This window comes from Ornithorhynchus anatinus, chromosome 1 (assembly GCF_004115215.2).
Source record: "Ornithorhynchus anatinus isolate Pmale09 chromosome 1, mOrnAna1.pri.v4, whole genome shotgun sequence".
Classification (NCBI taxonomy): Eukaryota; Metazoa; Chordata; class Mammalia; order Monotremata; family Ornithorhynchidae; genus Ornithorhynchus; species Ornithorhynchus anatinus.
Window position 1 is genome coordinate 121,985,100 of NC_041728.1, and position 25,259 is coordinate 122,010,358.

The 25,259-nt window shown below is 38.7% G+C and overlaps 1 protein-coding gene across 2 annotated transcripts in view; it reads left to right on the plus strand.

Moving 5' to 3' along the window:
- The window catches only part of LOC114814718 (glypican-5-like), an 866,559-nt gene that overhangs the window by 267,024 nt on the left and 574,276 nt on the right, over window positions 1–25,259 (plus strand). The window contains exons 4-5 of one of the 2 annotated variants that reach the window (XM_029073932.2): window positions 8,378–8,511; window positions 19,477–19,536. In XM_029073932.2, coding sequence (XP_028929765.1) covers window positions 8,378–8,511; window positions 19,477–19,536 — 194 coding nt within the window. The remainder of the gene's footprint in view (window positions 1–8,377; window positions 8,512–19,476; window positions 19,537–25,259) is intronic. The other variant, XM_029073939.2, reaches the window with a different exon arrangement.

The following is a 25,259-nucleotide window of genomic DNA, read 5'->3' on the forward strand; positions in this document are numbered from 1 at the left end:
AAAATCTTAGTTTAACATTGGAAATCTCTTAAAGGAATTTTTGTAGTATCCCTTCAGTATGTGAAATACAGTGCTCTGCACATAGTAAGTGCTCAATAAATACTATTGAATGAATATGTGAAATGGAATGGGCTGATAAAAATATAGTTGGTTTAGCTCCCTTCAGTGAATCAAGTTGAAGACATATTTGAAGCCAAAGGCAAATGCACATAGATTAGTTTTGAAATTCTTTGCTCCCTCCTCCAAAAAAGGAATTGGGAAGTAGGAAGGTATCTTTCCCCCGGCACGAGCATTAATAAAACATCAGAGAGAATAACTGTTAGGACCTTCTGTTGTTAATTTTACATTTCTAGTTAGGATAATAAATGAAAGTGTAATAATGTTTGGGTTGTAATTTTCTATCCATAATGAGAATGAATGTTTTACCTATGCTATTACATTTGGGAATAAGGCAATTGACTTTAGAAGTGGTGAAGTAAAAATTAAACTAAATGGAAATACTTTAATTGATTTATGCTCATGTTACATTTTAAGTTACCTAATCTATCTGAGAGCCTCTAGCCTGAAACATTTGGATTGATTCCCAGTAAAATTCACCTACATTGGGTTATCGTAATTAATTACAATATTGGGTTTAACCTTTTCAGTTTGTCAATATCTGAGGACAAATGTCACCAGTAATAAGGGCCAACTGTCAACAATGATTCATCCTTTAAATGAAGTTTATTTCTAATGGAGAAGGAATCATTACACTCTCAAACTACTAAAATGCCTTTTCCTTGAGGAATTAAGACATTCGGTATGAGTCAAGTTTGTGCTTTTTGTAAAGAGTTAAAATTGTAAACCTGGGGAGCACTAAAATATGCATCAGAAGAAACTGTGTATGGGAAGTAGCTAGTTTTAGTTTAAAGGAATGGGTTTGGGAGTCAGGAGTTTTGTCTTTTAGTTCAAGTTCTATTACTGATGTGCTGTATTGCCTCAGGCGAGTCGCCTCAATTCTCTAGGCTTTATTTTCCTCATTTGTAAAATAGATGGAGGGATAATAATAGCCCAGAAATATTGGGAGATTAAAATGAGATAAGTAATGTGAAAATACTCTGGAAATATCAAACGGCTAGATAAACTCAAAGTGTGGAGGAAATGAATCTGTCATCTAGTGAAAAGAGAATTTCCCAAATTACTCATCATTGCTGTTATTGGATAGCATTGATACTTACACACTGCTAGATTAGACCCTATAGTGAGATGAGAAGACATTACTTCTGCCCTTAGGGAGCTGCTAAAACCAAAATATCGACCGGATGGTGTGTATGGATATAATTAAGCTATCGGAGAACTGGCAACACAGTAGTAATAAATCCTGGGGTTGACCAAGACTTTCCCTGAACTAGGCTAATACTTGGTGGCCAAGTGGGTGATTCTTCTGGCAGAAAGTTGTCTCAACTCTTTCAGGACTCAAAACACTGTCAGCTAGGTTTCAGAGCACTGCCATTGCTTAAAAATGTTAAATATTACAACCAGGAATTCCCATATGGGACAGGTACCATGTTTGACCTGGTTATCTTCTCTCAACCTCAGCCTTAGTACAGAGCTTGGCACATAGTAAGCTTAATGGAAAGAGCTCAGGCTTGGGAGTCAAAGGTCATGGGTTCTAATCCCCGCTCCGCCACGTATCTGCTGTGTGACCTTGGGTAAATCACTTAACTTCTCTGAGCCTGTTACCTCATCTGTAAAATGGGGATTAAGACTGTGAGCCCCATGTGGGATGTCCTCACTACCTCGTAGCTTAGAACAGTGCTTGGCACATAGTAAGCATTTAACAAGGCACTATTATTATTATTTAGCAAATACCATAATTTTAATTGCTATTTTACTATCACTGATAGGTCCCAGCTCTCGAGCTGGTGGAGCACCTTCAATTATTTCTGACTGGCCTATGAGGACTTTCCCAGTTTCTAAAAATAATGATAATAATGATGGTATTTGTTAGGCACTTATTATGTGCCAGACACTGTACTAAGTGCTGGGGTGGATATTCATTCATTCATTCAATTGTATTCTGCTTACTGTGTGCAGAGCACTGTGCTAAGTGCTTGGAAAGTACAATTCAGCAACAAATAGAAACAATCCCTACCCAACAGCGGGCTCACAATCTAGAAGCTAATCAAGTTGGACACAGTCCCTGTTCCATGTGGGGCTCACCGTCTCAATCCCCATTTTGCAAAAGAGGTAATTGAGGCATGGAACAGTGAAGTGACTTGCCCAAGTTGATACAGCAGACGAATGATGGAGTCAGGATTAGAATCCATGACCCTCTGAACCCCAGGCCCGTATCTATGCATTACACCATGCTGCTTCTCTACGAAGGGCTCCTCTGGATATTTTGAGGTCCATTATAATGTCCATCCCTTTCCTGATAGGCCATGAACAGTCCACAAGCACACAGTCACTCTCACACTCATCTTCTATTGAAACAGTTTACAAGAGAAACATCACGGCCTAGTGGCTAGAGTACATGCCTAGGAGTCAGAAGGACCTGGGTTCTAATTCTGGTTCCTCCACCTGACTGCTGTGTGACCTTGGAAAAGTTACCTCACTTCTCTGTGCCTCAATTATCTCATCTGTAAAATGGGGATTAAGACTGTGAGCCCGATGTGAAACAGACTGTATCCAACCCCATTCCCTTTTATCTACCCTAGCTATTTGTATAGTGCCTGGCATAAAGTGCTTAATAAATACCGCAGTTACTATTATTATTACTAAAAACAGGCACTGAAGGAGTGTATGATAGAGAAGGGAGAGCCTTAAGGTAGGCAAAGAAACTTGAGGTACGATTTAAAAAATAATGATATGGTTAGGTTTCAAATTTCCTTTTGTGCTGGGAAAGGCAGGCAAGTTTGAGAGATATTTTGAGTGAAGGTGTGAGACTGTCAAGGATGATATGAAGTAAAAGATGATTATGAGTTACTTGTTTGGATGGACTAGTTGGGTTTAAAAGAAAAAGACTAAAGAAAAAGCAGAGTTCTTTCTGTCCTGTTAATGACAAAATCATCTTTATATCATACTAACATACATCAATTATTTTGTGATGCTTAACATGGTGAATACCATTAAAGGTGTGTATACACAATTGAAAGGAGAAGGATAAAACAGAGCTTTTACTTTTAAATAAATTTCCAAAACTATTGTTCATTCCTATAAATTGACTGCCTTGGTATTTTGATTTTTGTTCAAAACTACTTGCAAGTATAAATAAAATATAACCTACTGAGAGCTCACCTCTTTCAGGAGGCCTTCCCAGACAGAGCCCTCCCTTTCCCTCTGTTCCTGCTCCCCTCCCCATCGCCCCTAGTCCCTCCCTCTGCTCTACCCCCTTCCCCTCCCCAAAGCACTTGTGCATATTTGTAATATTATTTATCACCCTATTTATTTTGTTAATAATGTGTATATATCTATGATTATATTTATCTTGATGATATTGATGCCTGACTACTTGGTTTGTTTTGTTGTCTGTCTCCCCCATTTAGACTGTGAGTCCGATGTTGGGCAGGGATTGTCTCTATCTGTTGCTGAATTGTACATTCCAAGTTCTTAATACAGTGCTCTGTACATAGTAAGCACTAAATAAATATGACTGAATAAATGAATGAACCAATTATAACTGAAGGAAAAACGTTTGAGTACTGTTGTTTTTGCCCATGAAAGAAACCAAAGGCTTCTGCAGGGGCAGAATGAATTTAGCTTTTAAGTTACCTAAGAAAGTTATCAATTATTTGTGAGTCAATGGTATATTTTGAGTTTTTCTTGTGCAGAGCGCATACTAAGTGCTTGGCAGAGTACAGTACAATAAAGCTGGGGAGTTTACTGCTAAATCACATTTTTCTTTTCTAACAACTGGAGCTGTCGACCTCTGATGTAAACCTGTAGACTGTAAGGTCCTCATGGACAGGGATGGAGAATAATAATAATAATAATGGTGGTATTTGTTAAGTGCTTACTAAGTGCCAACCACAGTTCTAATTGCTGGGCTATATAATGTGATCAGGTTGTCCCATGTGGGGTTCAAAGGCTCAATCCCCATTTTACAGATGAGGTAACTGAGGCCCAGAGAAGCTAAGTGACTTGCCCAAGTCACACAGCAGACAAGTGATGGAGGTGGGATTAGAACCCATAATAAATAATGGCATTTATTAAGCACTTATTATGTGCCAAGCACTGTTCTAAGTGTCTGGGGTAGATACACGGTAATCAGGTTGTCAATCCCCATTTTCCAGATGAGGGAACTGAGGCATACAGAAGTGTGACTGGCCCAAGGTCACACAGCAGACAAGTGGCGGATCTGGGATTAGAACCCATGACCTCTGACACCCAAGCCTGTGCTTTTGGCTGCTCATCCACCTCTACATCAAGCAGAAACTGCTTATCATTGGTTTTAAAGCACTCAATAAGCTTTTCCCCTCTTGTTTTAACCTCACTCATTTCCTACTACAATCCAGGCTGCACACTTTGCTATTCACCATACCTCAATCTCACTGCTGACACCTTGCCCCTTCCTCTTTCTGATCTGAAATTCCTTCCCCCTTCATGAAGGACAGACTACCACTCTCCCCATCTTCAAAGCCAAATTTAAATCACATCTCCTCCAAGAAGCCTTCCCTGCCTAAACCCTTATTTTCCCTACTCTCTCTCCCTTCTGCATTAGCCTTATCCTTGGATCTGTACCCTTTCAGCACTTCATATTCAACCTACCCTCTGCCACACAGCAATTATGTACATAACTGTAATTCATTTTAAAGTCTGTCTTCTCCCTCTACACTGTAAGGTCCTTGTGGTCAAGGAATGTGTCCAACAATTCTGTGGTATTGTACTCCCCTAAGCGCTTAGTACAGTGCTCTGCACAGGCTGTGCTCAATAAAAAACACTGATTGATTACATCTACCAACTCTTTTGTACTTTTCAAAGCACTTAGTAGAGCAGTCTGTACACAATATATACTAATGATTTTGAGAAGGAGAGAGGTGAATAGGAGAAATGATTCTTCAGTTATATGATTTCTGGAGAACAGAACTAAGAGTCCCTAAACAACTGCTTAGTTGTGACTTACTCAGGTAGACTGTTTAAAACAAGTCATCCCTCAATATCTTTCCTGTTCCATGTGTGTATTATCCTGCTGTTGTGCTTTACTGAGGTTCCATTGTGTTCTTTTCACTTCCCTCTTGCAGAAGGAGGGAATTTATTTATCTCCTTCCCACAGAAAAATAAACCAAAGTTTACTCTCCACCCAAATCTATGGAATATGCTCTGATGTACAGCGTGGCTTAGTTGAAAGAGCACAACTTGGGAGTCAGAGGTCGTGGGTTCTAATCCCAGCTCTGCCACTTGTCAGCTGTGTGACCTTAGGCAAGACACTTAACTTCTCTGTGCCTCAGTTCCCTCATCTGTAAAATAGGGATTAAGACTGTGAGCTCCACATGGGACAACCTGATAACCTTAGATTTATCCCAGTGCTTAGAACAGTGCTCGGCACATAGTAAGCACATCATAAATGCCATCATCATTATTATTATCCTTATTAAGAAATAGAATATCCACTATACCCACTATACCCCAAAATAAGCCCTTTCAAGAGGCTAGAATACAACATATTCATTAGCTATCCAGGTATCCATTTCACCCTTATGTGCCTTGTGATGTCCAAATTAAATTGGCAAAGTGGATTAATATAAATTCAATCCAAGTCATTTAATTTGAAATGGTAACTTCAAGGTTGTGCTGATGGTAGGGTTCATTTCTCATCACTGAATCCCTCTAGACTGTAAGCTTGTCTTGGGCAGGGACTGTGTCTGCTAATTCTATCATATTGTGCTCCCCTAAGCTCTTAGAAGAGTGCTCTGCACATAGTAAGCACTCAATAAGATGATTGATTGATAATACCTGATTTTCATTTGAAAGTCCCAATGCAGAGCTGACATGATTCTGGCATAAGTGAGAAACTTATCTGCACTTCAGTTACCTCATCTGTAAAATGGGGATTAAGACTGTGCACTCTATGTGGGACAGGGATTGTGTTCAACCTGATTAGCTTGTCTCTATTCCAGCGCTTAGTACAATGCCTGGAAGATAAGTGCTTAACAAATACCATAAAAAAGTGAATAGAACTAGATGTGAGAAATCTAATCTTCACCTTTGCTAAAGATGCTGCACACACAATTTAGCAGTGTGCATAGGTGGAAGGGATGTCCATATTTTAAATCTTCTATATCAGTAAATACCAAGCACGAGGCAACTAGGAATAATTGAGTGAGGGTATTAGGTACCGAAATGCTGCACCACTATCCAGGTGATCTCACTGCTCTATGGAAGAGGAAAAAGGGCCTTATATATATTTGAAGTTCAGTATCATTAGGAATGAAAGGTTATGATGTTGCTGCCTATCATGTGATTAGGATTCCTTTATGCTTATTTAATTTGGAATTTTTAAAATGACATGAACACTGTACCATAGGAAATACAAATGAAGATAAAGGGAAAACATTTTGTTTGTCTAGCCTAGTATCATGATCAAATGTCAGTTTATAACAACATGTTTAGGGCATAATTTAGACAATAGTAACCATTAGTGCAGGAAATGCTCATATATTAAACAAAGCTTAAATTTGAGGATATATTGAGGAGTCTTCTTCTGATCATGAGCTCTAAGAATAGAGAATTATATTGAGGTACAAGAGAGATAAGCTTCAATTCTGTTAGTGATCAGAGATGTGTTTAGGAAATAGATGGTGTTCCTACCAATAACAGAAATCTTTGTAAGTGTCATTTCATTGATTGTGAATTACATTGATCTGCATGGGGATTCTGGCAGTGTTTTCTATAATCCTTTGTCAAAAATTGGGTTTTCACCATATAAGGAATTACTCTTTAAGGGTCTCTTATTACCCAGCCAAATTGCATTTGAAAGAGAACATTCTTTGTCTAGACTATTAGGTGCATTCCATTTGAATGATTGCCCTTTCCTGAACAGCAAGGAGAAGGCTTAATAGAGATCAGCTGAAGATCAGCAGCTTGGCCTGGTGTACCAAAACATTCCTGCAAAATGTTCTTCCTCTGGGGATGAAGCATATGGGGCCTGAACATGGGAAAACCTCTGCTCTCCTGATCAACTCCTTCCTATTTTTCGTTGTCTGGGGAGGACTGCTAGTTGGAAGTGATTAATCTTTGTTCATGTATCTTAAGCCACAGAATTCAAGGAGAGTTTATTACATGCTTCCCCGATCTCACAGAATAGAACATTAGCTTCCACTTCACAGTTTCTCAAGATTGATAATTTTCTACTATGTCCCCTATTGCTCTAGGGTGAAAGATTAATGGGACTTTAATAGCACTCTGAAAAAAATTTCTTGTTATGAGAAAGCTAGTTTAGGCTTACTTTAGGATGAAGAAGTCTAAAGATCTTTTAGGTTACTCTTTTCTGTAATTTTTTTTAGGTTAATTAAGTCTCAAAAGAAAATGAAATAGCTTTACAAGGATAGAAAGTTTTAATGGGTTGTAAATTAATCCTCCAAGAGACAAATTGGCAATCTATTTACTTTCAAGATACATTCCTAGAAGTGTGAGATAGTGGTGGAGCCCGGGCCTGGAAGTCAAGAGGACCAGGGTTGCAATCCCACCTCCACCACTCATCGGCTGTATGTCCTTGGGCAAGTCATTTCATCTCACCTCCTCCAAGAGGCCTTCCCAGACTGAGCTCCCCTTTTCCCTCTGCTCCCTCTACCCACCCCTTCACTTCTCCGCAGCTAAACCCTCTTCTCCCCCCTTTCCCTCTGCTCCTCCCCCTCTCCTGTCCCATCCCCTCAGCACTGTACTTCTCCGCTCATCTGTATATATCTTCATCACCCTATTTATTTTATTTAATGAGATGCACATAACCCGATTCTATTTATTTGCTATTGCTTTAATGAGATGTTCTTCCCTTTGACTCTATTTATTGCCATTGTTCTTGTCTGTCTGTCTCCCCCGATTAGACTGTAAGCCCGTCAAAGGGCAGGAACTGTCTCTATCTGTTACCAATTTGTACATTCCAAGCGCTTAGTACAGTGCTCTGCACATAGTAAGCACTCAATAAATACTATTGAATGAATGAACTTCTTTGGGCCTCAGTTACCTCATTCGTAAAATGGAGATGAAGACTATGAACACCATGAGGGACAGGGACTGTGTCCAACTAGATTCGCTTGTATCTGTCCCAGTGCTTAGTCCAGTGCCTAGCACATAAGCACTTGCTTTACAAATGCCACAGTCATTATTAATTTATTAAATATTTTATGTCATTTTCTACTATTTAATTCTCTCTATTTTCTTTTCTCTTTTTTTGCAATAGGTAAATAAAGTATGTGGGCCACCCAAAGTAAGAGAATTGAAGCAAATACCTGACACTGTGGTAGAAGCTGCAGCAATGATGGAAACTCAGTCATTTACAAGTACTGTGTCTGCAAATTTGAACAGTAAAAGAAGGTAACAAAATGAATTTCTCAATTACTTAAATGGCATTGTTTGGGGAGTTATTACTAAGTGTTCTCAGCTGGTTTCAGAGCTTTCCAATCATATTTAAACTGATTTGACAGTACAGCATTAAGTCTCATGTTGGAAGTATTGTTCCAGATATCATTTTCAAGAAAATGAAGTCCATGTAAGCTAAATTTGCACATATTTGGGAAGATTTGACATATTTAAATGAACATCATTGACAGATTGCAATGAAATTATCTAGAAAATTCTACAGAATAACAGGAGAACTCATTACTCCTCAGAATTCCGGACATCTGCCAAACTAGCACACTTTCTCCCTTCACAGACTTGCTGAAAACTCACCTCCTCCAGAAGGCCTTCCTAGACTGAGCCCCCCTTTTTCCTCTGCTCCTCCTCCCCTCCCCATCACCCCGACTGCCTCCCTCTGCTCTCCTCTCCTCTCTGCCCCACAGCACTTGTGTAAATGTGTAGATATTTATTATTCTATTAATTTTATTAATGATGTGTATATATCTATAATTCTACTTATTTATATTGATGCTATTGATACATGTCTACTTGGTTTGTTTGGTTGTCTGTCTTCCCCCTTCTAGACTGTGAGCCCATTGTTGGGTAGGGATTGTCTCTATTTATTGCCAAACTGTACTTTCCACACACTTGGTACAGTGCACTGCACACAGTAAATGCTCAATAAATACAATTGAATAAATGAATGAATTATGTTGAGTATGGCAAACAACAGTAGCAAGGTGATATACTGTTCCTTCTAATATAAAATTAGTTGAACAGAATGCATTCTGAATTTCTGTAAATTCCTTAGAAATTTCAATATAATGCAACATGGGACAACTTAAATGGAATTGAAAAAAACCCTAAATTATCATGAATTCATCATTATTCCTCCCCCTTCCACCCCATTAAACATACTTGTGCATACGCGCGTGCGCACTCTCTCTCTCTCTCTCTCTCTCTCTCTCTCTCTCTCTCTCTCTCTCTTTGTTTCATAGCTGAGGCAGGCAAGTTTCAGGTTGGGATTTTTAATAGAATTTTCATCCCTAACCTCCTTTTTTCTTTTCTTTCCTCCTTACTTGGCCTCCCTTACTCTATTTTCATTCCTTACCACTTCCTCACTATATTAACTAGTTCTGCATGGGCCAGAACACTTTTTTGAACTTTTTTTTCTCAGTAGAAAATGATTGATTTTGCCCAAATCTTCAGTGGTAAAACTACCATTAAGTGTCAAGTAAACATTAGCAGGGATTGTGCTGTGTCTGTGGGCATTTTAGAGTCTAATGTTGGTAGAACCAGGAAGCGAGGCATGTGTATGCCCATCCGATTCTCTGACTTTCTTCGGGGATTTTTCTAAACTTCAAACCCTAATCTTCCACTCAGGAATTTCTAAAAGTCAAGACTAGATAGTAGCGCAGTGCTGGGGAGGAGAGGAAGGAAGGGATGCAAGACCACCGGCAACCTCAGACAGCAACTATCAGGCAGACTTTGAAGCTTATCAGAATTTCCCTCAAATGCAATCTCAGAGGGAAAATAAACCTTCTGTAAGAAGGTAGATAAAATAAGTTAACTAGTAATAATGTACTAATATCAAATTTCTTTAATCAGTGGTATTCTTTGAGCACTTACTGTGTGAAAACTGTATTAAGCACTTGGGGGATGATCCATACTACAGAGTCGGCTGACACTCTCCCTGTTCACAGGAACTTACACTCTTCTGGGGGAAACAGATATTAAAATAAATTACAGATAAGTCCCTAAGTGCTGTGGGGCCGAGGGTGAAGTGACTATCCAGTATTTCTAAGATACAGATTCATATATGATACAGAAGATAGAAAGAGTAGGGGAAGCAAGAGTTTGGTCAGGGAAGGCCACTTGAAGAATGTGATTTTTATAAGGCTTTAAAGGTGGAGAAAGTGGTGGTCTGTAGTATATGAAGGTGAGGGCATAGGGAGAGTGAAGGCAAGAGGTTAGCTGTGAGATAGATAAGATTGAGTTATAACGAGTAAGTTGGCATTAGAGGCGTGAACTGTGCAGATGGGGTTGTGGTAGGAAATCAGAGAGGTAAGGTAGGAGGGAGAAAATTGATTGAGCACTTTAAAGATGATGGTAGGGAGTTTCCCTTTGATGTTGGAGGGGGATGGGCAACCAATGGAGGTGCTTGAGGAGTGGGGAAGCCTGGATTGAATTTTTTTTAGAAAAATTATTCAGGCAGCAAAATGAAGTATAGGCTAGAGTGGGGAGAGAGAAAGAGGCTGATGCAATAGTCAAGAGGGGTTATGATGAGTGCTTGTATCAGGACAGTAGCAGTTTCAGTGGAGAGGAAATGGTTGATTTTAGTGGCATGAAGGTAGAACTGATAAACCTCCTATATGTCTTAATCTCTGATGTCACCAGATTAAATGAACATAACACAAATTCTATGAATTATTTTCTAACTGGCCATTTGATTTGCCCAGAGCCATTGGATTCACTGGACTAAAGAAGAAGTTGCCTCAGGCCCACAGTTACATTTGGTGGATCCATTTTGCTTCAGAGTGAGAGGATCAGCTACCCTACCTGTTATTTTATAAACAGATTGTGGGCAAGAGCAGGTACCCTACTCTTCCTTCTACCACTCTGAAGAGGGCCTCCTCTGAGAATGAAGAGGTACAAATGCTAGAGTGGACAACATGAGTGAAATTATTTTAGCTCCAGGGACTTAACATGCCCCACTCTCTCCTGCAGATGTCTGTCATAAGCAAAATAGAGGTCAGGGTGTTCCTACCTGTTTATACTCTGTTCTGAGACAACCCAAATCCTAAATTCACCTCTCCCTCTAGGTGACCTGCATGCAGGCATGAAGATATTTTGAAAATGATAATAATAATGAATAATTATGCTATTTGTTAAGTACTTACTATGTGCCAGGCACTGTATTAAGTGCTGGGGTGGATACAAGCAAATTGGATCGGACACGGTCACTGTCCAACATGGGGCTCACAGTCTCAATCCCCATTTTACAGATGAGCTAACTGAAGCACAGAGAGTTAAATGACTTTCCCAAGGTTGCACATCAGACAACTGGCAGAGACAGGATTAAAACCCATGATCTTCTGACTCCCGGGCCTGTGCTCTATCCACTAGCCCTTTCTGCTTCCCTCCTCATTCTGGAGAGCTTAAATTTCTGAATAAATCCAGAAAGGTTTTTACTCATTTCTAAATCAAGTGTGATGAATTAATTCTTGATTTACTAAAATTTTAGGGCAGTAAATATACAGTCCTATCTATGATCTATGCTATGGATAACATGCAATTTCATTATTCACATTCTGAAAACAAGATACCCTTGGAGATGATAAAATACCATGCCTTAATCCTTGGAAAAGCATCTTCCCAGTATTAGGAAACTGAAGGGAATGTACTAAATATAGTCTGCTCAACATTAATGGACATAGTGGAGAGAGCCTGGGTCTGGAAGTCAGAAGGTGATGGTAATTCTGGTTCTGCAATTTATCTGTTGTGTGACTCTGGGAAAGTCACTTCACTTGAGTCCCACGTGGGATAACCTGATTACCTTGTATCTACCCCGGCACTTAGAACAGAGCTTGGCACATAATAAACACTTAACAAATACCATCATTATTATTATCATTATTATTATTATTATTCTCTGGGCCTCAGTTCCCTCAGATGTAAAATGGGGATTAAGACTTTGAGCACTTTGTGAGATAGGGACTGTGTCCAACCTGGTTATCTTGTATAAACCCCAGTGCTTAGAACAGTTCCTGGAACATAGTAAGTGCTTAACAAATACCATAATTATTAAGTGATTGATTTGCAGTTTCATTACAGTTTGCATACTAAAAAGAAGCTACCATCATCATCATCACTGTCAAAAAGCATTTACTGAATGCTTACTGAAAGCAAATCTCAACGGCAAGGGACAGACATATTTTGGGAGATGAATTTATAAACACAAAATGCTCTTGCTGACTCAAATCAGCATGAGATAGAATAAATCTCTGGGACCACCTAACATAATTGGAACTATTTTGCCATGGATTTCTGATTGTTTTGAATATACAAGACTAGTTCCATTGGCTGCTAACACCCTAGACTTCTAAGACAAATTTGTCAGTATGAATTACAACATCTAGCAGCTGCTGGTATTGAAATTTACAAGTCAGGCCCAGATTGGTTTATGGTTTGATATGGTCTCATTTCAGGTCAGAAGCAGATAGAAATTGTTTGGTGGGCAGCTGCTTGGGTTGGACTAGGACCAGCTCCCTGGCCTTTTCAGGACTGTCTTCGTCACCTAACCTTGCCCCCAGCCCCTACCCCAAATTGTTGCTGTTTCATGAGTGTCCAAGATACTCTCAAAGATGAAGCTTCCTGATGGCAGTAATAATATAATGGCGATAATAAGAATAAAAGTACTTGTTAACACCTTACACTGTTCCAAGTACTGTATTAAAAGTGTTAGGTACAGTATCATCAGGTTGAGCACAGTTAGGCAGTCGTATTTATTGAGCGCTTAACATATGCACATCAGTGTACTAGTTGCTTGGAGAGTACAATGCAACAGTAAAGAGACACATTCCCTGCCCGCAACGAGCTTCTTGCCTCATATGGGGCTGAAGGTTTAATTAGGATGGAGAACCCCCATTTTAATGATGAGGAAACTGAGACACAGTGAGTCTAAAGGACTTGCCCAAGTTTACTCAGCTGGCAAGTGGCAGGGCGAGGATTAGAACCTAGGTTTCCTGACTCCCAGGGCTGTGCTCTTTCCACTAGCCTGCCCTACTTTTACCTATGAATGAGAGTCCCTTAAATATTTTCTTCCTGGCAGGGCAGGGGAAGCACTGAACATGCTCAGGAAATGCAAAATGTTTTATGCTTACACCTGACAAGTTCTATGCAAGCATGCTTGAGGCTCTTCTTTACAAAGTGTTTTTTGGGAATCTTATGTTATGCCTAGAAAAGCTTTGCTGGCAAGTTTCAGGTTCTTTTTCGACTGGACAAAGGAAAAATAAAATTTGTTATGATGGAGATTGAGCCACTGAGAGGACTATATTGGCAGACAAAAACCTAATAAAATAGAAGTGTCCTAGGCAAAGTTAAAGTCAAGAACAAATGAAGAACAGAAAGAAAAGTTTAAAAACTAAGACTGGAAAAGAAGCACTAGAATTCAGTGTCCTCAAACTTGAAAAATTAGGATCATGGAATTTTTGGCTATGTACATATTTGGTTGCTTCCCTCACCTATAATTTAAATGAACGTCTATCTTCTCTGCTTGACTCAGGTTTTCGAGGGCAGGAAATATGTTAACAGCTCTATTGTACTCTCCTAGTGGTATTGTGCTCTACACAAGTGCTCAATAAATACTATTGTAAGATTAATTATTTTTAACAAATGAAAAATAAGGCCCAAGAAACTGAGAACAAATAAGTTTAGAGCAATAGAGGATGAGAAACCATCCTCAGGTAGATTCTGAGCTGTCCTTGACCTTTCTAAAGCTTCAGTGCTGACAATGCTAACAGAACTGTTTCTTCATCCCTTCCATTCTATCTCTGCAAATGAGAAGGATTATTGCTGGGAAGACTACAAAATTTCATTTTAAGTATTCAGTACAACAGCAAATGTCAGCTATCAATTTTAGTGACTGTGGAGAAAAGAATAATTGAGGATGTAGGTAGCCTTTTCATTTCACAAGAGAGATGAATGTAACTCCAAGGGGTTACTATCATCACACTGCTATGGTTTATAAGCTTGAAAAGCGGGAGCAGGGAAATTATTTATCATTCCTAAGGGACTTTAGAAAATATCCTTAAGTCATTAAGCCTCATCTATAATATGGAATAGCTAGAGAGTACTAGATTTTATGGTTTCAGGAAAGTGAAAGACTATTAAAGTGTGGTAATTGTCAAAATTTTTAAAAAGATTTCCAGGTCTGGTTATTCTGAAACTTTACTGATTATCAGTTCCAAAATTTAATCACCTTTACAGTCAAGAATTTTTTCTCTATTTCTAATTCTTCCCGCAATTTAAACTCATTTTGAGAATTTAAAAACCACATTTAACATAAATATTCTGTTTGCTCTTTTTATACGTATCTACGAAGACTACATTGAATTTAAATCTGGGTCTACCCCAGGATGAAATAACAGAAATGTAAATACGATTTTCTTGGACAGTCTTTCTAGAAGATAATGCTAGGATTAGGTTGCTGTTCTGACTCCTGTTAGCTACTCTTTATGATCCCACTACTAGTGATATTTCTACTCTTGCCCCAGTCTTACTATTTGCATTCTTTCATTCGATCATATTTATTAAGCTTAATAAGAGCTCCCAGTCTAGAGGCAAGGGGATAAATATCAGTACAAATTAGTAAAATTACAGATATCGACATAAGTTTTGTGGAGCTGGGGAGGGGGGTGGGGAAGAGCAAAGGGAGCAAATCAGGGTGACAGAAAAAAGTGGGAGATGAAGAAAAGCATGGCTTAGTCTGGGAAAACCTCTTGGAAGAGATGTGCCTCAATAAGGCTTTAAAGCGGAAGAGAGTAATTGTCTTGTGGATTTGAGAAAAGAGGGCATTCCAGACCAGAGGCAGGACATGGGCCAAGGGACAGCAATGAGAAAGGAGAGATCTAAGTACACTGAGAAGGTTAGCACTAGAAGAGGGAAGTACTTGGGCTGGGTTGTAGTAGGAGAGAAGTGAAGTGAGGTAAGAGGGGGCAAGGTGTTGGAGAGCTTTAAAGCCAATGGTGAGGAGTTTTTGTTTGAAATGGGGATGGATAGGCAGCCACTGGAGATTTTTGAGGAGGGGGGTGATATGTCCTGAACATGTCTATAGAAAGATGATCTGGACAACAGCATGGAGTATGGACTGGAGTGGAGAGAGACAGGCAGTTGTGAGGTCAGCAAGGAGGCTGATGCAGTAATCTAGGCAGGATAGTATGAGGGATTGCATTAACATGGTAGCAGTTTGGATGAAAAGGAGAGGGTGGATTTTAGCGAAGTTGTGAAGGTGGGATTGACAGGATTTGGTGACAGATTGGATATGTGGGTTTAATGAGAGAGAGGCGTCAAGGATAATGTTAAGAATACAAACTTGTGTGACAGGTAGTATGGTGCTGCCATTTACAGTGATGGGAAGGTCAAGGAGAGGACAGGATTTGGTTGGGAAGATAAGGAGCTCTGTTTTGTACATGGTAAATTTGAGATAAAGGGAGGACATCCAGTAGAGATATCCTGAAGACAAGCAGAGATGCAAGTCTGGAGAGAGGCGGAGAGAGAGAGAGATCAGGGGAGGAGATGTAGATTTGAGTACCATCTGCATAGAGATGGTAGTTGAAGCCATGGGAGTGAATGAGTTCTCCAAGTGAGTGGGTGTAGATGGAGAATAGAAGGGAACCCAGAACTGAACCTTGAGGGACCCTCATAGGTATGGGGTGGGAGGCAGAGGAGGAACCCATTAAGGAGACTGACAATGAATGGTCGGGGAACCAGGAGAGGACAGAGCCGGTGAAGCCAAGTTTGGATAACTTTCCAGGTGAAGTGGGTAGTCCACTGATGCACAAACAGTAAAATGAAGCAATTTGTAAAATAGTGATCTTGAATTTTCCAATCTGGGCCATTCAAGTGATCCCCAAAGCTACTGCTGGTAAGTCAAAGATGTCTTTTTTGTCTTTAAGGAGAATGATCATATAACTACCCCCTCAGAATGAAGATCACTGGACTCTTAGTGTTTCCATATGATTGACTGACTGGGTGCTATTCTCATGGTTTTCATGTTACCCGAGTCTTTCTTCCTAAAATAGTGTAAGCTCCTTGTGGACAGGTATTGTGTAACCTCTCTATTTGATACTTCCCAAGTGCTCAATACAGTTAATTGTATCCAGTGGGTGTTCAATAAATACTATCATCACTATAGGTAAGAACCCTCATTCATTTTGACTGCTAAAAACAAGAACTAGTGAATGAACTCAAGGATTTAAGATTATTAGATTAACACTGACCCAACTTCAAATAGCATTATCATGATAGACTTTAAGATATGGTATTTATTTTCTTTGAAATAAATTATTTCCAGACTGGAAACTACATTAATACATTTTGGATTAGCTCAGAAAAAAAATGTTCATGTGATTATTGTGTAATTATCTAATTATGCAAATTTCTGTGAGAAACACCTATAATAAGTATAATTGATACAATTCAAAGTTTCATCATATTTTCAGTAGCTGGCAAAACTTCAAAGAATTGTTTGATAGTATCAGTTTGTTGATCCTCTGCCCCATGTCTGCAGTGAATCTTAGTATTGCTGGAGTTTAAAAATCTTAGAAACTCAATGAACAATCCAGGTTGCAGTGATACACAGCGGTGAGATGAATTGCTTTTTCATTATGATTCAATACCTCAAAACCTCATCAGACCTTAACAATAATGTACTCTTCATGTTCACTTAGTAAATGTTACTCTTGAATGTTTTGCTTCTGCATTGTCCTTGGTTAGATAACAGTGGAAGGTAGTGAATAAAAACACCCATACCAAATATTTTACGGTATTTCTTCCATCAAATATTTCACCCTGAAATGTGTGGTATTTATGCTATTGTGTCAACAAAGTCAAACAGATTTTATTATTTTTTTGGCTTTGTGCAAGCCTTTCCCAAAAACCAATTGAAGTTGGCAGCACTGTTTGCTACTTTCATTTGATTAGGGGGTGTTTTTTTAGCATCCTGAAGAGATGGCAGGAAAAATGAAACCATATGATGGGGCACAGAGGAATTCAGCTTACATCAAAATCAGGACTTTGGTATTTATTGTTGAACACAGCACATTTTTAAATTCTGCAGTAATAATCTTTGCAAAGCCAGATTTTTAAGAGCAGAAGAGATTGTTCAGAAAACCAAGCTGTTAAATGCACATACTTGAAATATATGCTCCTTGGCATAGGACTAAAGACACTATAAGTAAGGTAATTTTATGTTTTAAGTTTTATTACCTGAAGCTAGCCTTAATATTTATATATAATGCAGTAAAGTTATTTTTCATGAATAATACTATTCTAAGGTGAAGTTTAACAATTTTACTTCAAATTCACTTTATTTTCAAACTAGGCTAATTTTAAATTCATACTTATTGAAGATCAAGCCAGTGTAATGTGGAGAAGGATGTCATTTTGATTTTATTCATGTAATTTAAATAGTTTAAACCAAAGAATTGCCTCTAGCATCAATTCCAATTGATGGCAATATTAGTTCATGTTTCAAAACATTCTCACCCATACTCTGCATTTTCATTTTCAAGAATAATAATGATTCAGTGACTATTCATTTTGTAGACATAGCTTTTCACCAACTAATTTTTTTTTTTAAAATTGATGGCTTATGGTCATTTCTGTACAAGTTATATTTGCCAAAAAAGTTAAAACCTAAGTAGATTCAATAAAATAGACTTTCTTAAAGTTTACCGAAAGTTAAATGGCTAAGGAATACTTAAAAGTTTGCCCTTAAGAAATTCCACTATCATTACATTGCTGGTGGAAAATTTTTGTACTTCTGAAAGATGCTTACAAGGTATTTGTGTTCAATGATTTTATAAAATAATGTTTCTTTTCTTTCAAAATATCACTCTAGTTAAAGAGAGCTTGAAAACTAAATCTTTCAAAGATGTAAACATCTACTGGTGGGAAGTCAGGAAGGTGGAAAGGTTTGCAACTCTTCAGAGTGCCAAATTTAAAGCAGAAATTAATTTAGTCCCTTGAGGGATCTGGCCCAAATGTATACTGTATAGATAGGGCTAAAGCCTGAATTCTTAGAAAGGGCTGGACCTTTTTTATGGGAAACAGAGGGGCTTTTAAAGAAAAATCATTTAACACCAGATCATATTAAAATGAAACCACATATGCCATTTGATTTGTTTCTCCAAAAGTGAACTCTGCAGTTTTAGTGCCATTGTTCTTGTCTGTCCGTCTCCCCCGATTAGACTGTAAGCCTGTCACACGGCAGGGACTGTCTCTATCTGTTGCCGACTTGTTCATCCCAAGCGCTTAGTACAGTGCTCTGCACATAGTAAGCGCTCAATAAATACTATTGAATGAATTGAATTTTAGGAGACTCTTCTGACCGATATCATACATTTGCCCAACTTGAGTCATTCTCAAACCAAACAGCAGAGTGCATCTCTAGTTCTGTAAGCTTTTTTTAAGAAAACATTGTCTTTACAATAAAGCCCTAAATACTATCCTCCCTTCCTATGATATAAAAAATGAAGTCTTTAATCTGTATTTTTATTTTGATATCTGGATTTTGTTTACATATTATTGCTGATCTTAGCCACAATTCACCCTTGAGTGTAAATGTTTTACAAATGGTGACAAAGAACTGAAAGTTCTAGCTAATTCACCTTTTTAGTTAATGCTTTTTTTGTTTTATTATCATCATTATTATTGTATTTGTTAAGTGCTTACTATGTGCCAGGCACTGTACTAAACGCTGGAGTGGATACAAGCAAATTGGTTGGACACAGTCCCTGTTCCATATAGGGCTCATAGTCTCAATCCCCATTTTATAGATTATACTGAGGTCCAGAGAAATGAGTGATTTACCCAAGGTCAAACAGCAGACAAGTGGTGGAGTCAGGATTAGAACCCATGACCTCACATGTACTTTTATTTTGAAGTTTTTGAAAAAAAGATCTCTGCAATCATAAATTACTGCTTTTTTCTTTCATGCACTGACATTGTTAATGGCACTTTATCCTTTTTTTAAGCTACTCTCCCCACCCCGCGCCCCATCACCATTTGATTTCTGGTGTTATCCTATGCATGTGCTTGATTGTCTTTTCCTGCCAAATAATTTTTCTTTTGTTTCTCATTTCTTTCCAATTTGCCTGAATTCCTGCTTTTATTCCCTCTTTGTTCTGATTGGTGCTTACTGTTCCTGGCCTTTTCCAGTTCTCTGCCTCTGAAAGCGTCAAAGAATGACAAATCCAGAAGTTTGAAAAAAATCTCTCGGTAAGAATGGGAATGAGATGAGTGTTTTGGAATTTTACCTTACGTTCAAAGCCCTTCCATTTAATAAATATATTAATTCAATTCAGATCACATTTGGAACCTAAGTAGTTTTGCTTACAGGTTCTTTAAAATAATAGTACTTATAGCAATAACTTATTAAATAAAGCTGTTTGCAGTATGTCTTTTTCCACTAAAGTTGTAATTCATTCATATTTTTAAAATTTTAATTTAATTTTACAAATTTAAAAGCAATCCCATAAGACAATGATTAGAAAAAAAAAGTATACCTAATCCTTTGGTTTGGAATGCATGCATGTATATAAACAGGTATGAACATATTAAAGATAAAAATGTACATATTATGTAATTCAGGGATACATACTATGCCACAGCTATGTCCTAGAACTCTTACTGATATTACTTGGGGATATCATAACACTTGTGTGAGAAAGGGCTCAACAATCTAGGGTAGATGGCATGGCTGAGAGAATGAGACTGGCAGTCAGGAGATTCTGATGAGAGTCCTGGATTTGAGAACTATTTTTGCCACATCCATGCTGGTATAATTTGTACCCTTGGCCATGCCCAAAGCTCACCAGGCCTATGCTTCTTTGTGAAAATGGAGAGAAAACAGACTACGGACAAGGGACTGTGTTTTCGTCTTATAACCTTGTTTCTACCCCAGCACTTAGAAATAAGTAATCCAATAGTAAATGAAAAGACTATGTGTATTATCAGTCAATCAATCGATGCTATTTACTGAGAGCTTGTTGTTTGCAGACCACTTGTACTGAGAGCTTGGCAACGTACGATACAACAGAGTTTGTAGCTATGATCCTGTTCACAGGAGCTTACAGTCCACAGATGGAGAAAAACATTAAAATAGATTAAATAGATTGGAGAAGCAGCATGGCATAATGGAAAGAGCACAGGCCTGGGAGTTAGAGGACGTGGGTTCTAATCCCAGCTCTGCAACTTGTCTGCTCTGAGATCTTGGGCAAGCCACCTAACTTCTCTGTGCCTCAGCTACCTCATCTGTAAAATGGAGTTACGACTGTGAGCCCAACGTGGGATAACCTGATTAACTTGTATCTATGCCAGTGCTGAGAATACTGCTTGGCACAAAGTAAGTACTTAACAAATCCCATAATTATTATTATTACAGATAAGGAAATAGAGTACAATACTAAGTACTGTGAGGCTGGGATGAGTATCAAAGTATTATTATATATTATTAGCATAGATGTTAAGTGCTTTACTAAAAGTTAAATAAGCTAGTAGTATTGCCAAGAATTCAGCTCAAAATCCAGATCTGGAATGATTTATTTCCTATTCTTTTTAAATCAGAAAAACATTTTTGCATTAAAGAAGTGGCCTTCTTCCCCACTGTCTCTAAACTTCTAGACTGTGAGCCCATTGTTGGGTAGAAATTGTCTCTGTTGCTGAATTGTACTTTCCAAGCACTTAGTACAGTGTTCTACACAGTAGGCACTTAATAAATATGATTGAATGAATTAATTTTGAATGAGTGTCCGACTACAAATAGGTCACCATGATTTCTCTCACATCCTTTTATGTTGCTCTTGCAGTAGGATCTGCATCCTTTATTCACCCCTCCCTCAGCTCCATAGCCCTTGCATACCTACATTATATTAATGCCCGTCTCTGCCTCTAGACTGTAAATGTGTTGTAGGCAGGGAACTATTTTATTCTTATATTGCACTCTTCCAAGGAATTAATCTAGTACTTTGCACACAGTACTCAATAAATATGCTGGATTGATGACTAGTGTTTTTGATCACCTGCTTCCAGTATCCTTTTAGTGCTCATAGTCACATTTCACCCAAGAAAATTAATGAACCAATAGTCTTTATTGAATGCTAACTTTATTCAGAATACTGGAATATGCCTGTGGGAGAATACAGGGCTAGTAGAAGTAATCCCTGCCCTCAAGGAGTATGTATTGTAGCCAGGATGAGAAATGATAAAATAAGGTATAGATAAAGTAACAGAATGTAAAATTACATACATAGTACAGTGGGGTTAAAAGGTGAGAACACAGGTTTTCAATTCACGTGGAAGTACTGAAGTGGCTATTAGGAGAAAACAGGTCTTTAGACAGTTCCTCCGGATTCTCTCCTGCTTTGGCTGTTTTCCCAAGCTTTACAGGACGGTTCTTCTACTCTGATCTGCCATTGTATCCTCAAGCAAGGCTCATCATCACAGTTGTGTTTCTGCTAAGACACATCACTTCTTTCTCCTTTTGACCTCTTGGTTGTCACACTTCCTGCAGTCAGAATTGAAAAAGAAATTTAGTTATTTTTTTCATAAAGAGAGCTGGGGGGAACATTTCACCTACATACAACAAACCAATTGAAATTAATTTCATAAGACAATATTATGAAGTTCTCCATACACATGGAACTGTGACAATGGTAAATTTAAATGATCTTGAACCAGAGAGGAGTAAAAAGGTATGCACATAATTTAGGAAATTCTGTTATACTTAAAATACATTCCCCGAGGAAGTGAATAGGGGTAGTTTATTTAACTGATTATATTTTTGAGGAGTGAAAATGTCTTGTTCCCCTAACATAAAATGATCATCAGAATACATAATAATAATAATAATAATAATGGTATTTGTTAAGTCCTTACTATGTACCAGGCACTGTACTAAGTGTTAGGGTGGATACAGGCAAATCATGTTGGACACAGTTCCTGTCCCAAGTGAGGCTCACATTCTCAATTTCCATTGTACAGATGAGGTAACTGAGGCACAGAGAAGTGAAGTGATTTGCACAGGGTCACATAGACAAGTCATAATTATAATAATAATGTTGGCATTTCTTAAGCACTTACTATGTGCAGAGCAAAAGCACTGGGGTAGATACAGGGTAATCAGATTGTCCCACGTGAGGCTCACAGTCTTAATCCCCATTTTACAGATGAGGCAACTGAGGCACAGAGAAGTTAAGTGACTTACCCACAGTCACACAGCTAACAAGTGGCAGGGCCAGGATTAGAACCCATAACCTTCTGACTCCCAGGCCCGTGCTCTATCCATTATGGAACACTGCCTTTTGCCTACATCTCCAAAATATTCTTGCACTTGTGCAGAGGGGAAATTTCTGAAACTGGAAGAATTATGTTTTCATTAAACTGTGCTTTCATTTTCTTACTGTCCATAATTCCATGTGCTTCTCTTTGGATCTTCAGTTCTCAACTAAGGGTAAAGCTGACTCTTCAGGTACTGATTGCTCTCTTCCTCTTCTCCGTCTTCTCCCACACTGCTTTAACTGAAACCTTGGATATTTGGATAAGCACTCAATCAATGATATTTGAGTGCTTACTATGTGTGCAGCACTGTGGTAAGTGCTTAGGATGGCACAAGATAGCAGAGCTGGTAAACAAGTCACCTGCCCAGAAGGAATTTACAGTCTAGAGGTGGGAGACAGACATGAAAATGAAATACATATATACACATATGTTCTGTGGTACTGAGGGTTAGGTGAATATCAAGGTCTCAGATTCAGAAATTCATTCAGAAATATCCTCCTTTTCCAGCACTCATGAAAATTGACAAGGGATGGTGATGAGGGGTCTTCAGGGGAAAGGACGGAAAGTCTATTTTGCCTGCCAACCCTCCCTGGGTCACACTTTTACTTTGCTTTTTCACATCACATTTAGTCACCATTTTGGCTTCCCCTCCTAGTCACTTTTGGGAAGGTGCTAATGTCATTCCGAGGTCTCCTCTTCTATCCTATCTGCTACCCTGAACAAAACAGAATCCTTTGGCATAGTCTGCATATTGCAGGCACATTTTTAGAAGATAATTTTCAAATAGAAAATTTGAGTTTTTGGAATGAACCTTCTGGATCTCTGCCTAATATGTGCATATTCAGCTTTGGGAACCACATGCCACTAGTTTCACCTCTGAATCTGTCCTAGGAAGTCTTATCAACACATATAAGCAGCATGACCTAGTGGATAGAGGTGGCAGCGTGACTCAGTGAAAAGAGCCCGGGCTTGGGAGTCAGAGGTCATGGGTTCAAATTCCGACTCTGCCACTCAGCTGTGTGACTGTGGGCAAGTCACTTCACTTCTCTGTGCCTCAGTTACCTCATCTGTAAAATGGGGGTGAAGACTATGAGCCTCACGTGGGACAACCTGATTACCCTGTATCTACCTCAGTGCTTAGAACAGTGCTCAGCACATAGTAAGTGCTTAACAAATACCAACATTATTATAATTATTAGAGAACAGGCCTTGGAGTCAGAAGGACCTAGGCCCTAATTGCAGCTCCATCATGTGTTTGCTGAGTGACCTTGGGCAGGTCACATAGCTTTTCTCTGCCTCAGTTACTTCATCTGTGAAAGGGCGATTAAGATTTGGAGCCCCATGTGAGAGAAGGAATGTGTCCAACCTGATTTGCTTGTATCCACCCCAGTGCTTAGAACAGTGCCTGGCACATAGTCTTGTCTTAGGCCATCAAGTAGTCTCTGACCCACAGTGACGCCATGGACACATCTCTCCCAGATTGCTACACCTCCATCTGCAGTCATTCTGGTATTGTATCCATAGAGTTTTCTTGGTAAAAATAAAGAAGTGATTCCTTCTTCTGCACAGTAAACATGAGTCTTGGCACATAGTAAGCACTTAAAAATACCATAACTATTATTATACACCTAATGGAAACAGGTAGAAATTTGGGTTTTGCCACATATTGCTTCCTGGTTTCCCTTTTCCCTGATGCCTACGGGAGCTTAAGGTAACCCCCTAAACTCCAGATAGACTGGCCACAATATAAACAAGGGAAAAGCAGTGCCAAAAAGGCCCCTTGGACCACAAATGTCCACCAGTTAGCCTGTCAGGCCAATCTGGATGACAGTTTCTAAAGAAATTCCTTGTTCTCTATTGCTCAATCTAGAACATTTCAACTACTGAAAGAAGTACTGCAATTAAACTGCTGCTCTCAAATCCCCTATAGATTTGGCTTTCCAGTTGGACATTTCTAAGACTCTTGAGGAACAACCAGATTCTATAAAGTTGTTTTTGACTTGTAAAATGTCTTGCCCCCTGTAGTTATGGATGGCATAAACCTTCAGAAAAACATAGAAGCCAAAAATTAGGGAGAACAGATATTGAATCCCCAATTAACAGAAGAGGGAACTAAGGCACAGACAAATCAAGTGATTTGCCTAAGACCTCATAGCAGGAAAATGACCGAGTCAGGCTTATAAACTAGATTTTCCCAATCACAGGCCAGTGGTCTTTCTACTAGGCCCTGCTGTTTCCACAAAACAGTAAAGGAAATCCTCTTTGAAATTGGAATTTCAATTTTTCCCTCTGATATTTGGTCCAGAGCCTTCCTCTATGTCTGGATTTTTTTTCCCAAATCAGTAAGACTTCTGTACAGAGAGAAGGGGATGATCTTGGGAGTCAGCTACTCATTCCATAGGGAGCTTAGAAATTAAACTCTTGTTTAATTTTTACTCTAAAAAAACAAAGCCCTCTAATGAATACTAATTAGGTTTTTTGAAAGAATCTCCCCAAATGACTAATTTGAACTAAATTTTCTTAGTCCTCACAATGATATGAATTAGCCCTTGGATGATATAACAATTTAGAACCTAGTACAATTGTCTGCAAACAGTAAATTTTCAATAAAAATGACTGAATGAGGGCATCTGCATTCCAGACATCTGAGATCCAGATCCAAA